Raw genomic sequence first — 15278 nt, 5'->3', positions numbered from 1 at the left:
TACATGTTTTTGTTTTCTTTTTATATTTCTTTATTCATCTCCTCTATCTGTTTGATAGAGTCTCTTAACTTTCTCTTGCTTATTTCTTCCTATTTTATATTCCCTGTTTTGTACTTCTTCTTACTTTCACTTCTTTTAATTACTAGCTTCTTCTTTCTTAATCATGTCCTTCATCTCTTACTTTATACTTAATGTATTCATATATGTATTATGATTTCTTGGTTGAAGTTCTGGTCTTTTTTTCTTTAAATATCTTCTTTCCTTTCTTATCAAATTTTATTTATAACAAAATTGTGTTTCTTGGGATTATTTCAGTCTTTTAATATTTTAAATTTGGTAAACAAAAATATGAAATGCCTACTACCAAAAATCTTTGAAAATTAGTTTGGTATATTCTAAAATTATCATAAACCATTGAACAAAATACTTATTCTTTTGTTTCTATTTCATCATTCTTACTCTTTTATTAATTATTCTTATATTCTATTATTAATTTGTGTTTATCAAGAAGAATAAAATAAGACCAAAATAAAATAATCAATTCAATCATTTTCAATTAAATTCTTTGAATGAACATAATAAAAATGTATAGTATTACTTTTATTTTAGTACTTCATACTAACATATTAATATTCGAATATATTTATAATTATACTTTAATTATGTTTTGATTTCTTTTAATAAATACAAACTACCATTAAATATCAATAATAAACATTATACAAGAATTGTCATTTCTTACAATTTCTTATTTGAATTAACTCATTGAATAATTAAAAATTACTTAATTAAGTGTTAATAGATTTTTCATATATTCTTCCTAGTTTAGCCGAGATTAATCAAATCCCTGAGTTATTTGTTTTTTAAAAAGAGTAATCTTTTTCTTTAACTTATCATTTATGTTTTTCTTGCAAATTGTTAAAATCACTTCTTTTATTTTTTCTTATTAATGTCTTCTCATCCTTCTTCTGCTTATTTCTTCTTTTTATCCTTTTGTTTATTTTCTATCTTAATTTTAAACATTTTCTTTTTCCTTTTTTCTTTATTTTATGAATGAGAGAAGAGAGTATTTCATTCCCATTATATTATTATGTTTAATTTTCTTTTAGTCTTACCCACACTTTAGTACTTCCTTATATTACACCATGTAATATTCTATCATAATATCTTGCTACACCCTTTGCAGTTTTACCTAATACATTTCTAATTCAAATACACCGTCATAACCAGATAATAACTGGGAGAGTCGAAGCTTGAATTCTATTAGTGTTTGTGTCGTGTTTCAGACATAACACCTTCAAATCACTTCGATTTATAATAGAAAAATAGAGAAAGAAATAGTACAAAAATTTATAAAACTAACCAATCAAATACAAATTAAAAGGGTTTAATTCTCAATAATCTGATAATAAACACAATGCAACATCAACAGAATGAGACTGTTTCACATACATTCGAATGTTTTGACAATGATATTTTAAGAATACTTTTACACAAAATAGAGATATTATTTTCTAATTATCTTAATAAATACATTGGAAAAATCAATGAAAGCTTAGACAACCTTTCTCAACAATTCAATCAATTCCAAAACAAAATGAATGACATTGAAATGTTTGTGATAAAGTTGTGTTCAAAGGATGAAAATGAAGAAAAAATGAAAGAGCAAATAAACAAACTTGAAAAAATGACTATTGAAAAGATAAGAGAAGTGAAAGAACAAACACAACAAGCAAATGAGTCTATTAACAAGAGACTAGAAGAACAAGACAAACAATTTGCAGTAACTACTACAGACGTAATTTTTCATCGTTTCCTGATTAAAAAAATTCTTAAAAATACTCAAACACCAAGTCATGAAGACATTCATGAAAATACTCAAACACCAAGTCATGAAGATAGAGAATTAATTAGAGGAGTAGTTGAAGAAGAAATGATGACAGAATGTTTGACTCAAGATGAAAGACAAATAAATTTTTTAAACACATTAAGAGACATAGTCTTGAATGAAAGAAACACTACATCAATGAGTGATAAAGAAAGTTGTGTTATACCTAAAGAAGTGAAATATAAAGACTCTGAAATAACATCAAAACACCAAATCAAACAACTAGAAGAATGGACAGAAAAAAGAATATCAAATATATTATTTGATTCAGATAAAGATGATTGGAATTATGATACCTCAGTATTTGGAGAAAGAGTAATGAATAAAGAACATATAATAATTATTATTGAAGATGAAGAAGGAAATAAATTTGGAGGATATATTAATTCTAAAATTGATGAAGTTGGTTATTATATATATGATTCACAATCATTTGTATTTTCATTAGAATCAAATGGAAGAATAGAAGGAATGAAGAAATTTGATATTGAAATACCACAACATGCATTTTGTTTATTTAATCAATCAGATGATCGTCTGTTTGAATTTGGACATGGATATAGTGATATTCTTGTTTATAAAGAAAATAATAAAACATATTCATATTGTAATCAATATTCATTTGAATATGAAGGAATATCAAATGCACTTTGTGGAAAAGAATGGCCAAATTATTTCACACCAAAACGAATCATAGTAATTGAATTGAAATGATTCAATCTTGAATAATTGAAAATGAACTAAAAAAGAATAAAAAACAAATCAATGAAGAATATTAACATTTTGTTCATCTGCCAATGAATGAAATGGTGAATTAAAAATGGACATAATTCAATGTTGATTTATTTAATTTCATTTGAAATATTCACACCCAATGATGGTGTTTTTAATAAATAAGAAAAGAAATAAGAATAAAATAGAAATAAGATAAAATGAATATAAGTATAAATAAATTAAAAATTGAAATATAAATTTAGAAATAACAAAATTGTAAATTAAAATTGATAAAATAAGTATTAAAATCGACGTTAAATACGTTAGATAGATTAGAATCAATTAGTAAATATTTCTTTTATTCTTAATATTTTATATATTTATTTCATTTATTTATTACATTATTTATATTACTATTTTTTTATTTTATATATCGTTTGTTTTTGATTTTTATATTCTCCATTGATCGTTATTTCCATATTTCTTTGGTATCACTCGTTTTATTACTCAATATTCTTATAAATCATCGATTTTAATTGAATTGTAGTTCATTTATTGTAGTGTTATATTTGTCATTTTTTCTGTTTATATTAACATAGTACTTTGTTTATAGTAACTGATATAACTTCTTGATATTATAGAACAGATTGAAACAGTTATTATTTTGTATTAAAATTTATTTATATAACAATTTCATCTTATTAAAAAAAGATGTTTTGAATATATATATATATATGTTTATTTGCATATCACTTTGAGTATTGTGAAGAAAACCAATACAAATAATACAATATTTAGTTAATAACACTGTTTTATAAAAATACCAACCAACAAAATATAACTACAAAAATGGGGTCATGACACAAAGTTGTAAAATATCAATAAACTTTAAACAAATACAGTTTATTTGTTTTTTAAATAAAACAACCAGATACTGAATAATATTGTTAATTGAAGAATTATTAAATTGTTCCTTTATGCCTAAATCAAAGAAGTTATACAAGTAATAAGCAATACACTTCAAAGATGAAATGAAGATAATAAAAAGAATGAATTGGAAATGAGTACAATAGTATACCAAAACATAAACCCAATAAACAAAAAAATAATAATATTAATAAAAAAAATTCATTCATTTTGTTAATAAGTATTATTTATTGTATTGATTTGTTGTAATTATATTTATTTAACAATTTAATAAAAGAGAGATAAATTAAATAATAAAGCCAAATACAATCCATTAACTAACAATCAATTAAACTGATTTCCTTTTTCGAATATTATTGAAAAAGAAGATATTTATAAATACAGCAAAGCTAATACATTTATTTTTTGAAATTGAAAATATCATTTAAATATTTCAAGTAACAAATTATGTTTTATAATACATAAATAATGAATGGAAAAAAGAATAGAAAAAGAAGAAAAAAGAAAAGAACTAAAAAGAACTGAAAAGAACTAAAAAAAAATATTAAACAAAGTAATGTTCATACTTGTTTTATTTATTTGTTTAAGTTATAGTCAACTGTGTACACCAATTAGAGCTCAATACAAAGATGTTGTAAATGGGTATACACTTAAATATGTTCAGGCTATTGCAAGACATGGAGACAGAGCACCAGGAGATTCATTTTATGGAGACAATGGAGAATTTTATTGTGGTACATTAGAAGAATCACATATTTATATGAACAATGGAAATAAAGTCTCACATACTGCATCTTCTAAAGCAACAGTAATTGATAAAAAGAATAATCCATTTGCAGAGAATTATATGTGGAAAGGAAGTTGTGAACCAGGACAATTAACACCAGAAGGAATAACAATGCATTATCAATTAGGAAAACATTTTGATGAAATATATAGACAACATCATCAATTATTACCAACATACTTTGATCCATCAATTGTTAAAATTAGAGCATCAGCTAAAGTAAGAACATTACAAAGTGCACAAGCATTTTTACAAACATTTTATCCACTTGAAAGAAGAAAAAGTGTAGTTGATATTGAAATAAAAACAAGACCATATGAAATTGAAACATTAAAACCAAATAGAAATTGTTGCCCTAAAATTAATGAATTAGAAGAAAAAATAGCAACAAATGAAGATATTATTAAAAGAAGAGAAGAACCAACATTTAAAAATGTATTTAATAAATTAAAAAGAATTACTGGGTTTCAATCAGGATCATCATATTTATATGACTATGTTGATTTAATTACAGCTCGTATTTGTCATAACGTTACTCTTCCTTGTAAAGATAATGAATGTTTTACAGAAGATGATTATAAAATTCTTGTTAATGAATATTTATATGAAAATAAATATTTCTTTAATAATGAAATTGCTCCATATCAACTTGGATTCTTTATTGATGAAATGTTAAATGATACTGATGATGCACTTAAGTCAAATATTGTTTATCAACATTACTCTGCACATGATACTTCAATTTATGGTATTTTATCATTACTTGAATATGACACTCAAATAGCTATTCCTTATGCATCTACTATAGTATTTGAATATTATACTAAAGATAATCAAATATTTGTTAGAACATTATTAAATGATGAAGTATTAAAATTAAATAAATTATGTACTTTAATTGATGATATGTGTTCTCTTACTGAATTCGAATCTAAATTACGTGCTAAAGTTCCTCAATACTCTTCATGTAATGATGTTGCTATTAAGAAACCAAGAATAATTTCTAGAAAAGGATGGTTTACTAACAATTAATATTTTAATTGAAAAGTACTTTTTATTGTATTTTAAATTATTATTTTATTATAATTTATAGTAAAATTTACTTTATATTTAATTTAATGGTTTTAAAAAACTTCAAATAACATTTTATTTTTATTCATAAATATTTGTGTTTTTTATTATCAAATTTCTTATTTATTACTTTCCATTTTTTACTTATTTTTTTTTTTTTTTTTTTTTTCTTCTTTAAAAAAATAATTAAATGGTATTTTATTTTTAGGAATTTGATAATTAAATTTGGATTGAATTACTTATTTTGATAGTTTAAATTCATAACTAATGAATATTATTTACAACTCTTGATTATTAATTCATATTATTTAGTATTTATTATAACTAATGTAATTTGTTATAACTGAAAATTATTTGATAATATCTTTTTTATTTTTATTCTTCTAACTATAAATTATTTCTACTCAGATATATTTCATTCTTTTTCTTTCAATTTAAAAATGAATGAAATGCATTAATTATGAAATAATTTTTTTTTATAAAATATTAAAAATAACAATTTCAAAGAGATATTTTTAAGTTCATTAAAGATTAATTTAAAAAAACTATTAATAGAATATATAAAAAACTAAAAAAAAAAAAATAATAAGAAAAACACAAAACGAAAGAAAAAGAACTTAAAAATCAATGAGTGAATCAATAAACGTAATAGATCCATTAACAAAACCAATTGAAAAGAATAACACGAATAAAGAAAAAGAAGAAGGAAAAATAAAAGAAAGAATAAGTAAAAGAGAAAGAATAGTAGATGAGATATATACAACAGAAGAAAGTTATGTTAATACATTAGAACAATGTATTGAATATTATTATAAACCATTTCTTCAATGTAATGAATTAAATGAAACAAGAAAAAATGAAATATTTTTATATTTACCAGAAGTACTTTCAACAGCAACAGCATTTTTAAAAGATATGGAAAGTTATAGAAATAATAAAACATTAGAAAATAAAGTAGTTGATTGCTTTAAAAGGTTTATACCATATTTAAAAGTATATAAAATGTTTATTGGAAATAATGAAATTTGTTTACATGCATTAGCTGCAATAGAAAAAAGTCCAATTGTTGTTTCATTTCTTGAACAATGTCGTATTAAAATTCCTAGTAAAAGCCAACAACCATTACGTTCTATTCTTATTATGCCAGTTCAACGTATTCCTCGATATGTTTTATTATTAAAAGATCTTTTAAAGAATACTGATGTTAATCATTCTCAATATCCTATTATTCAAGGTGTTTTAAAAGAAGTAGAAGAATTAGCTCAAGTTTGTAATGCTGCTTTATTAAATACTGAAAGAATGTTAAAAATGTTTAAAATAAGAGATTCTATTCGTGGATATTCTGGAGAATTAGTTAATTCTTCTCGGTATTTTGTTAAAGAAGGTTTTCTTACTAAACAATGTAGAAAAACTCCTAAACCAAGATATTTCATTTTATTTAATGATCAATTAATTTATGGAACTGAAACTATGGGTATTGTTACTGTTTCTGATGATAGAATCATTGACTTATTAGATTGTATTATTACTGATATTCAAGACTCTTCTACTCGGAAGTTTGCTTTTCAAATTCAATCAGGTAATCGTAGTTTTGTTGTTTTTGCTAAAAATCAAGAAGATAAAAAAGAATGGTTGGATGCTTTAAATAAGTCTATTGAAAAACAAAATGGTACTATCACTGCTAAAAATACAAGAAGTACTGTTGTTCGTCCTGTATTTAAACCTGACAGTGAAGCATCAAACTGTGAATTGTGTCATATAGATTTTACTTTTGTAAGAAGAAGACATCATTGTAGAGCATGTGGAAGATGTATTTGTGGAGAATGTAGTAAATGGAAAATGCCAATTCCACCAAATAATACATTAGAAAGGGTATGTGCAAAATGTTTTGATTTATATAATAAAAATCGATTAAAACAAAAAGATATATCAACAAGAGAAAAAAGATTAGATACTGAAATGTCAAAACGTTCTATCTTTGAACAACAAAAGATTTTATCTGGAGGTGATATTAATGACTCTGAACAAAATGACGATTGGCAAGAATTTGAAGATATTGAGTTTGATAAACAACCTTCTCCTCGATCTCTTTCTTCTACTTCTGTTCCTCCTACTCAACCTAAACATTCTCCTTCTCCAGTTGTTGGTAATACTCCTCAAAAAATTCAATTACAACATAGTAGCTCAATGCAAACACTTCCTTCTTCACATCTTCCTGAACCAAAAAGAAAACCTCCTCTCCCTCCAAATAAACCAATTCCAACTCCACAACCTAAACAACAACTTTCACATTCAGCAGTTGGTTTATCTTCTTCTAATCTTTCAGTTACACAACCTCCAAAAAAAATACCTCCACAAGTTCCAAATAAATCAAGAACAAGTGAATCTACCTTAACTCAATCTACACCTTTACATCAAAAAAGTACTTCACGTTTATCTCAAACTAATAGATTATCTTATAAATCACGTCCTTTACCTCAACCACCAGTAAAATCTGAAACTTCAAAACCTGAAATTATTTAGCTTAAATACTATAATAACCATTCAAATAAATGTAATAGGATTTAAACAAATAATATTTTGTTCTTTTTTTTTAGAAATAAATTAAATAAATTTATTATAAATTTTACTATTTAATAAAATTTTATGAACAAAGAATTAAATAATGAAATTAATTGAAAAGAAGTACAATATTAATAATTATTCAATTTTTAGTTGTGAATATCACGTTAAAAATGCAAAATCAAATATTATTATAATGCATGGATTTAGAGGATATTCTGGACCATTAACTGAATTAGCAAAGTATTTTGTTCAAAATAAATTTTCAGTATTTATGTTTGATTTTCCATATCATGGAAGATCATCAGGTAAACCAAAAACATATTTTAATAATATAGATGAATTAGTTAATATCACAAATCAATATATTAATCTTATTAAAACTTCAACTCAACCTTTACCCTTAATTCTACTCGGTCATTCATTAGGTGGGTTAATTACTTGTATCATTGCAAGAACAAGATCTGATATTACTGCTGGAATAGCTATTGCTCCAGGACTCATTTTAAAAACAAAAATCGTTTATTGGATTTATTATCTTTTAATGATTCTTCTTTTTTTCTTTCCAAAGATCTTTATTCCTTGTCCATCAAATCATAAAATATTTCCTAACGATGAATTATTCATTAAATATCATTCTGATCCTTTGATGTTTAATGGAAATTTGGCTTTAAATTCTGTTTTTCAAATTGCTAAAACTGGAGATTTGGAAAAAGATACTGATATTACTATTCCTTTTTATATAGAACATGGAGATGCTGATTCTATTGTTGATGTTATTGGAAGTCGGATTAAATCACTTCATTTGAAAAACTCAAAAAGTAAATACAAAGAATATCATAACATGAATCATTTACTTTTTACTGAAAATAATTGTCAAGAACAATTTACTTGTTTTGTTGAATGGATTAATAAAGTTATTGAAGAAGAATAATTATAACTTTTTTATATATTTTTTTTTTCGTTTGATAGACATTTGATGGAATATCATCGACTTAACATAGTTTTTGTGTTTTACTATTTCTCTGTATAATAGTATATTATTTACTTTCATTATATTCATTTAATAATAATTACATTTGACTTTTGGAATTTATTATCTTATTAATTGATATTTTGAAATAAAATAATAGAAGTTTAATAGATTTATAATTTATATTATTTTTTATCATTCAAAATCCTTAATAAAGAAATACTACTATTTTTTAAATAAAATTTGTTAGTCAATAATATAATTTTTATATTTTACAGTATTTCTTTCGATTTTTATTTTTAGAAGTTGTTTGTATTAGACTATGTAACAAATATTCTAATACAAACATAAATTGTAATAGTATCTAATGTATTGAATAGTATAATTAAACTCGATATAACGAAAAAAAGAAAAATTAAAGAATGTACAAATTGAGCTGTTGGTTCTATTATTTGTGATTTTAGTAATGGTTATTGGAAATAATAATCAATAATTTGACATTTTTTGATACTAAATACAAATATTTTATATTATTAAAGATTAAAATTGGAATAACTTTGTTGGTTATTTTAATTTTCAAGTCAAAGAGTTAATGAACTTGTTAATACTCTTTACGCTTTTATATTTTCATTAAATTCAAATTAATGAATTGATAAATCTAAAAACCACATATCAAGTAATATTAAAAATTATGTATTTATTGTTTTGAATGTTATAGTACTTATTTATTTCATTTTGGTTATAGTTATGACATTGGTATTTATAAATCATAATATAAAAAAACGTTTTGTATGAATTTATTTAAATTTAAATATGATAGAAATTTATATCTAATGAGTAAATTAAAACAAAATGACTTTAAATTGAAAAAGAATAACATTACTTTATATTGTTTAATCTACAAAAGAAATGCCTATTATCAATATTTTAAATTTTCTTGTTTATTCTATTATAATTCATATCTTTTATTTAAGCTTCATGTTTTACAAATGAATAAAACCATTTTTTTTTAATTTTATCAGACAATAAATTGTGTATTAATTATTATTGACAAGACTTATATATTATCCTAGAAAGAAACTATAGTTTGTAAATTATTAATAACAATAATCAAATTAAATAAAAGAAATATAAAAAGATTTCGATATTAAATAAAATAGTTTTACTATATATATAAAGATACTGAATTAATGTTGAATGATTTTATATTACAAAATTGATTAAATGATTCTTCTTAAAAATAAAGAAATAATTTTTAAATTTACAAAAAAACTTTCATTTATTTTTTCTTCATTACTTTTTGCTTTTTTTTCTTTTGACTAAAATTTCAATTAATTCTTTAAATTTTACTAAATTTGATATATAAAACAAAAATTGAAATAATTAAAAAAGTTAAAGAAAAGTCATACAATAGGAAAGATGATTTAAACTAACAAATCTTCAAATCAAAACATTCGTTATGACTTATCAACCAGTTGACATAACCACTAATACTATTCCTGTTACTAAAGAACATTATTATCGTGGATTAGAATTAATTAGTCAAGGGAAAACTGCATTAATAACACTTGCAGGTGGACAAGGAAGCAGACTTGGATTTGAACATCCAAAAGGGATGTTTGTATTACCATTTGAAATACCAAAATCAATATTTCAAATGACGTCAGAAAGATTATTAAGACTTCAAGAATTAGCAAGTGAATATAGTCATCAAAAGAATGTAATGATTCATTGGTTTTTAATGACTAATGAAGAAACAACAGAAGAAATTAATAATTATTTTAAAGAACATCAATATTTTGGATTATCCTCTGAACAAATTCATTGTTTTCCACAAGGAATGCTTCCAGTTGTTGACTTTAATGATAAGCCATTATATGAAAAGAAAGATAAAATTTGTATGGCACCAAATGGGAATGGAGGATTATTTAAAGCATTAAAAGATAATGGGATATTAGAATTTATGAATGAAAAAGGAATTAAATATTCAGTCGCCCATAGTGTAGATAATATATTATGTAAAGATGTAGACCCAAATATGATTGGATATATGGATTTACTTCAGTCAGAGATTTGTATTAAAATTGTAAAAAAAACAATAAAAGAAGAAAAAATTGGAATATTAGTAAAAGAACAAGAAAGGATTAAAGTTGTTGAATATACTGAATTAACTGATGAATTAAATAAACAATTATCTAATGGAGAATTTATTTATAATTGTGGACATATTGCAATCAATGCATTCTCAACACCTTTCTTAGAAAAAGCTGCCGAATATCAATTACCATATCACATTGCTAAGAAAAAAGTTCCATTTGTTAATGAACAAGGAATAGTTATTCATCCTTCAGAAAATAATGGAATTAAAAAAGAAATGTTTTTCTTTGATGTTTTTCCATTAGCAACAAAAGTATCAATTTTTGAAATTCAAAGATTTATAGAATTTAGTGCTTTAAAAAATTCATTAAATGAAAGTTTTGATAATGTTAATACAGTTAAAAGAGACTGGTATCGTTTAAATATTTATTACCTTAAAAAAGCTGGAGCTATTGTTGATGATTCAAAAAGTCCAATTTGTGAAATTAGTTTTAGAAGGTCATTTGAAGAAGAAGGTTTAAAAGAGTTTAAAGGAAAAACAATTCAACTTCCTTTTATTCTTAATTAAATAACGTTTTTTTATTCTATTTTCATTAACAAGAATAAATAATAATAAATTAAATTAAGGTTTAATAACTTTCAACTTATTGTTCAAGTGAGAATTTCTTCCCATCCTTCACTCTCCTGAGAGTCTTCTTCTTCTGGTATTTCTACATCTCTGTATTCTCCAGAATAGTCTTTACAATATCTCATAAGATCTTTCATATTTGTTATTACAATCTTTCTTGTCATTATTTCCCTTGGTATTTCTATTCCTTCTGCATTTAGTAATCTAACTGTTTCTTTGTTTATTAATCCACTCACTGTTATTACTACTGGTATAACTATTACTCATACTAATCTTTCTATCTTTCTTATATGTTCGTGTAGTTTTGAATACATATTAATCTTATCTGTAAATGCTTTACTTATGTTTTTATCTCTTACTATTCTCATATCTATAATCATTACTTCTTTCTTATTTAAGTCTCTGACATAAATGTCTAGTCTTTTATGGAATTTTCCTTCACTTCTGTTTACTATTTCTTGATTCCAAACTATAAGTATTTTATCTTTCTCTATTCTTCTTTCGTTCTTTCCTAATTCTTCTTTCCTTATTATTAATTTTTTGTATTTTCTTCTTCTCTCTTCTTCATCTTTTCTTTGTTTTCATATATTTGGTATTTAATCTTTAATCTCCTCCATATATATTCTCCTATTCTATCATGTTTATTCATTTGTGTTTTCTTAGTGATTATATAATTCAAAAGAATATGATTTATTGTTGCTATCTTATTACACATTGGACACATTGCATATCTCATGTCATGTTTCATTAATGCTTTCCTTACTCCTACATTTCTTGCTTTCTCTTCCATCTTCTTTATTTGTATATATGCTTTTCTTATAACATTAATTCCTTTCCATACTTTAATTGTTTTCTTCTGCTCAGTCATTTTATCTTCAAATACTCTCAATATTTCACTACTTACTTTCTTGTTTATCCATTTATTGATATATTCTTCTTGGAACTTCTCTCTCACATACTTAATTATTCTGTTTTTATCCCGTTTTCCTCTTTCTTCTTTTATTAATATTTTTCTAAATTCTTCTTTGTTTATTCTTTTTCAACATGCTTTATAAAATCTATTCCACATTCCATTCTTCTTTTCATTTATTCGTATCATGTCTCCTATTCTATCTCCTCTTTTCCATGTGTAATATAAGATTGAAGAAAGTAAAAAATCTGAATATAAAAATGAGATTTAACAAATGATGAAAAAAACAAATAACAAATTATTATTAATTATAGAATTTTAATAATAAAATACTAAATAAAATAAAAAAAAAGTAAAAAACGAATTAAAGAGAAATTTGTTCATCCACTAATATACCTTCTTCAGGTTGTTCTTTAATGATAATTTCATCATCATCATTATATTCATTAACTTCCATGGAAACTTCCGTTGGATGAGATATTTCAAATTTCTTCGACCTTCGACTTAATTCTTGTTTATCATTCTTTACCATTAATAATGCCATTGCAAAACAATACAAATTAAAGTAAACAATTGAGGCTAAATAAATTGATGAAGCATCATACCCATCAAACAATAATATACTTAATACAATAATAAAAATGAATACAATAACGATGTTAAATACACTAAATCCAATAACTCTTCTTGATTTTTCACCTAATTTATGTCTTTCAGTAAATGTTCTAATCAAAGAGAAAATGAGCCAAAATGCATAAGTTAAAACAATTAATAATACAATGACTCCTAATATAATTAATACAACATTAGATGTTCCAGCAATTAAATATTTAATGTCAAATACCTTTTGTGTAAAAATAAAACAGCATAATGTAATAAATATTATTCCAACAAAGATAACTCTTACTCCAATAAATTTAAACCATAATGTTGTTGTACTCATTTTATTTATTGGTTTTCTTAATGAATCAAAAATAATTAATATATAAAATAAAAAGAATGAAATTGCAAATGACTCAACAACTGATGATATTAATGAAAAGAACCAATGATGTGCTTGATATTCAATCAATGCTAATGGATTATTAAATAATAATAAAATGTACATTAATGTAAATGTTAATATTTGTTCAAATATCCATTCTTTTATTGGAATAGTTCTCATACAATACATAAATGTCATTAATTGAATACTTCCAACACAAACAAAAGCAATTCTCCAAAACAATTCTGTAACAGTAAAGAAACTATTTGATGTCATTAATGTTAATGTTGGTTTCATAATAATTTCATCTTTGTATGAATTATCTGTTTGGAAGATAAAGTAATAAAAATGATAATCTGCTTTGAACTTTAATAAGAAATCACTTTTACATGACTTTTGTGAACATTCAAAATTAATATTCATTGTTTCTGTTAATTCTGGATCTACATTTTTCATTGCTTCTTCATCTGAATATCCTCCAAGAAAATAATGAATTGGCACTATAAATGTTTTTTGTGTTGTTAATTCTTCACTTTTTATTTCTGCAGATAAACTAATTCGTGCTTCATAATTAAATCGTGAAAAATATCCAAAATGAACTTTTACCTTATCGTATTGAATTGCTTCTTTTTCTTTATTAAAAGCATTATATCCCATACATTGTTTAGAATCAAATTTCTCAGTATTATTACATCTCCATAAATCCATAGAATTTTCTATTACAGTTGATGTAAAAACTGTAGCTAAAATACTTAATAACACAGCTAACACAGAAAATATTACTCCAATGATGATAAGTCCTTTTCTATCTAATGAACTTAATAATGTCTGTTTATTATCAAAAATCCCCATTATTATTTGATTTTTAAGTTCTGATTTTTTATCTCTTTTTATTTTAATTATCAAATAGTTTTTATTTATTATTAAATAATTTATTTAAAAATGTCGTAGATCTATTTATTATTTTAAAGATTTATTCAAAACATTTTAATTAACTTCATTATTAAAACATTTTTTATTTTATTTCTTGTTTAAGTTAATTGATGAATAATGATGAAATAATTTAAAGGAAATTTGAATACATTAATAAATTTTTTTATTATTATTGGTTTTTATGTCTTTATTGTGTGAAACTATTTCATTTATTTTATCCTTTAGATATGTGAAGGTTTATTTGTTATATTATTCTATTTTTTTGGGAGATCGAAGGTGGCATGTCTAAAACACCACACACTTTATTACAAATTCAAGCTTCGACTCTCCCAGTTATTATCTGGTTATGACGGTGTATTTGAATTAGAAATGTATTAGGTAAAACTGCAAAGGGTGTAGCAAGATATTATGATAGAATATTACATGGTGTAATATAAGGAAGTACTAAAGTGTGGGTAAGACTAAAAGAAAATTAAACATAATAATATAATGGGAATGAAATACTCTCTTCTCTCATTCATAAAATAAAGAAAAAAGGAAAAAGAAAATGTTTAAAATTAAGATAGAAAATAAACAAAAGGATAAAAAGAAGAAATAAGCAGAAGAAGGATGAGAAGACATTAATAAGAAAAAATAAAAGAAGTGATTTTAACAATTTGCAAGAAAAACATAAATGATAAGTTAAAGAAAAAGATTACTCTTTTTAAAAAACAAATAACTCAGGGATTTGATTAATCTCGGCTAAACTAGGAAGAATATATGAAAAATCTATTAACACTTAATTAAGTAATTTTTAATTATTC

At 23.2% G+C, this 15278-nt stretch overlaps 5 protein-coding genes across 5 annotated transcripts, besides 3 other annotated features; 4 read left to right on the top strand and 1 right to left on the bottom strand.

Annotated features, from left to right (window-relative positions):
- Positions 1 to 774: 774 nt before the first annotated feature.
- Positions 775 to 1298: a repeat region.
- Positions 1299 to 4085: 2787 nt separating this feature from the next.
- On the top strand, positions 4086 to 5348 carry EHI_039860 (uncharacterized protein; the record flags this gene model as incomplete). The annotated part of the gene is made up of 1 exon (XM_646871.2): positions 4086 to 5348. The coding sequence occupies one exon, from the start codon at positions 4086 to 4088 to the stop codon at positions 5346 to 5348; it is 1263 nt and encodes a 420-aa protein (XP_651963.2).
- A 666-nt stretch (positions 5349 to 6014) lies between these two features.
- Positions 6015 to 7910, top strand: EHI_039850 (Rho guanine nucleotide exchange factor, putative; the record flags this gene model as incomplete). Its single annotated transcript, XM_646872.1, has 1 exon — positions 6015 to 7910. One exon carries the CDS (start codon positions 6015 to 6017, stop codon positions 7908 to 7910), a length of 1896 nt encoding a protein of 631 aa, XP_651964.1.
- Positions 7911 to 8052: 142 nt separating this feature from the next.
- EHI_039840 (hydrolase, alpha/beta fold family domain containing protein) lies at positions 8053 to 8883 on the top strand (the record flags this gene model as incomplete). The annotated part of the gene is made up of 1 exon (XM_646873.1): positions 8053 to 8883. The coding sequence occupies one exon, from the start codon at positions 8053 to 8055 to the stop codon at positions 8881 to 8883; it is 831 nt and encodes a 276-aa protein (XP_651965.1).
- Positions 8884 to 10381: 1498 nt separating this feature from the next.
- EHI_039830 (UDP-N-acetylglucosamine pyrophosphorylase, putative) lies at positions 10382 to 11587 on the top strand (the record flags this gene model as incomplete). The annotated part of the gene is made up of 1 exon (XM_646874.1): positions 10382 to 11587. One exon carries the CDS (start codon positions 10382 to 10384, stop codon positions 11585 to 11587), a length of 1206 nt encoding a protein of 401 aa, XP_651966.1.
- A 47-nt stretch (positions 11588 to 11634) lies between these two features.
- Positions 11635 to 12788: a repeat region.
- Positions 12789 to 12921: 133 nt separating this feature from the next.
- EHI_039820 (uncharacterized protein) lies at positions 12922 to 14394 on the bottom strand (the record flags this gene model as incomplete). Its single annotated transcript, XM_646875.2, has 1 exon — positions 12922 to 14394. The coding sequence occupies one exon, from the start codon at positions 14392 to 14394 to the stop codon at positions 12922 to 12924; it is 1473 nt and encodes a 490-aa protein (XP_651967.2).
- A 351-nt stretch (positions 14395 to 14745) lies between these two features.
- Positions 14746 to 15271: a repeat region.
- The last annotated feature ends 7 nt before the right edge of the window (positions 15272 to 15278 follow it).

This window comes from Entamoeba histolytica, genomic scaffold, assembly GCF_000208925.1.
Source record: "Entamoeba histolytica HM-1:IMSS scf_1104750516877 genomic scaffold, whole genome shotgun sequence".
NCBI classification, from domain to species: domain Eukaryota; phylum Evosea; order Mastigamoebida; family Endamoebidae; genus Entamoeba; species Entamoeba histolytica.
The sequence above is the reverse complement of the archived record's forward strand: the minus strand, read 5'-3'. Positions and strand labels throughout refer to the sequence as shown.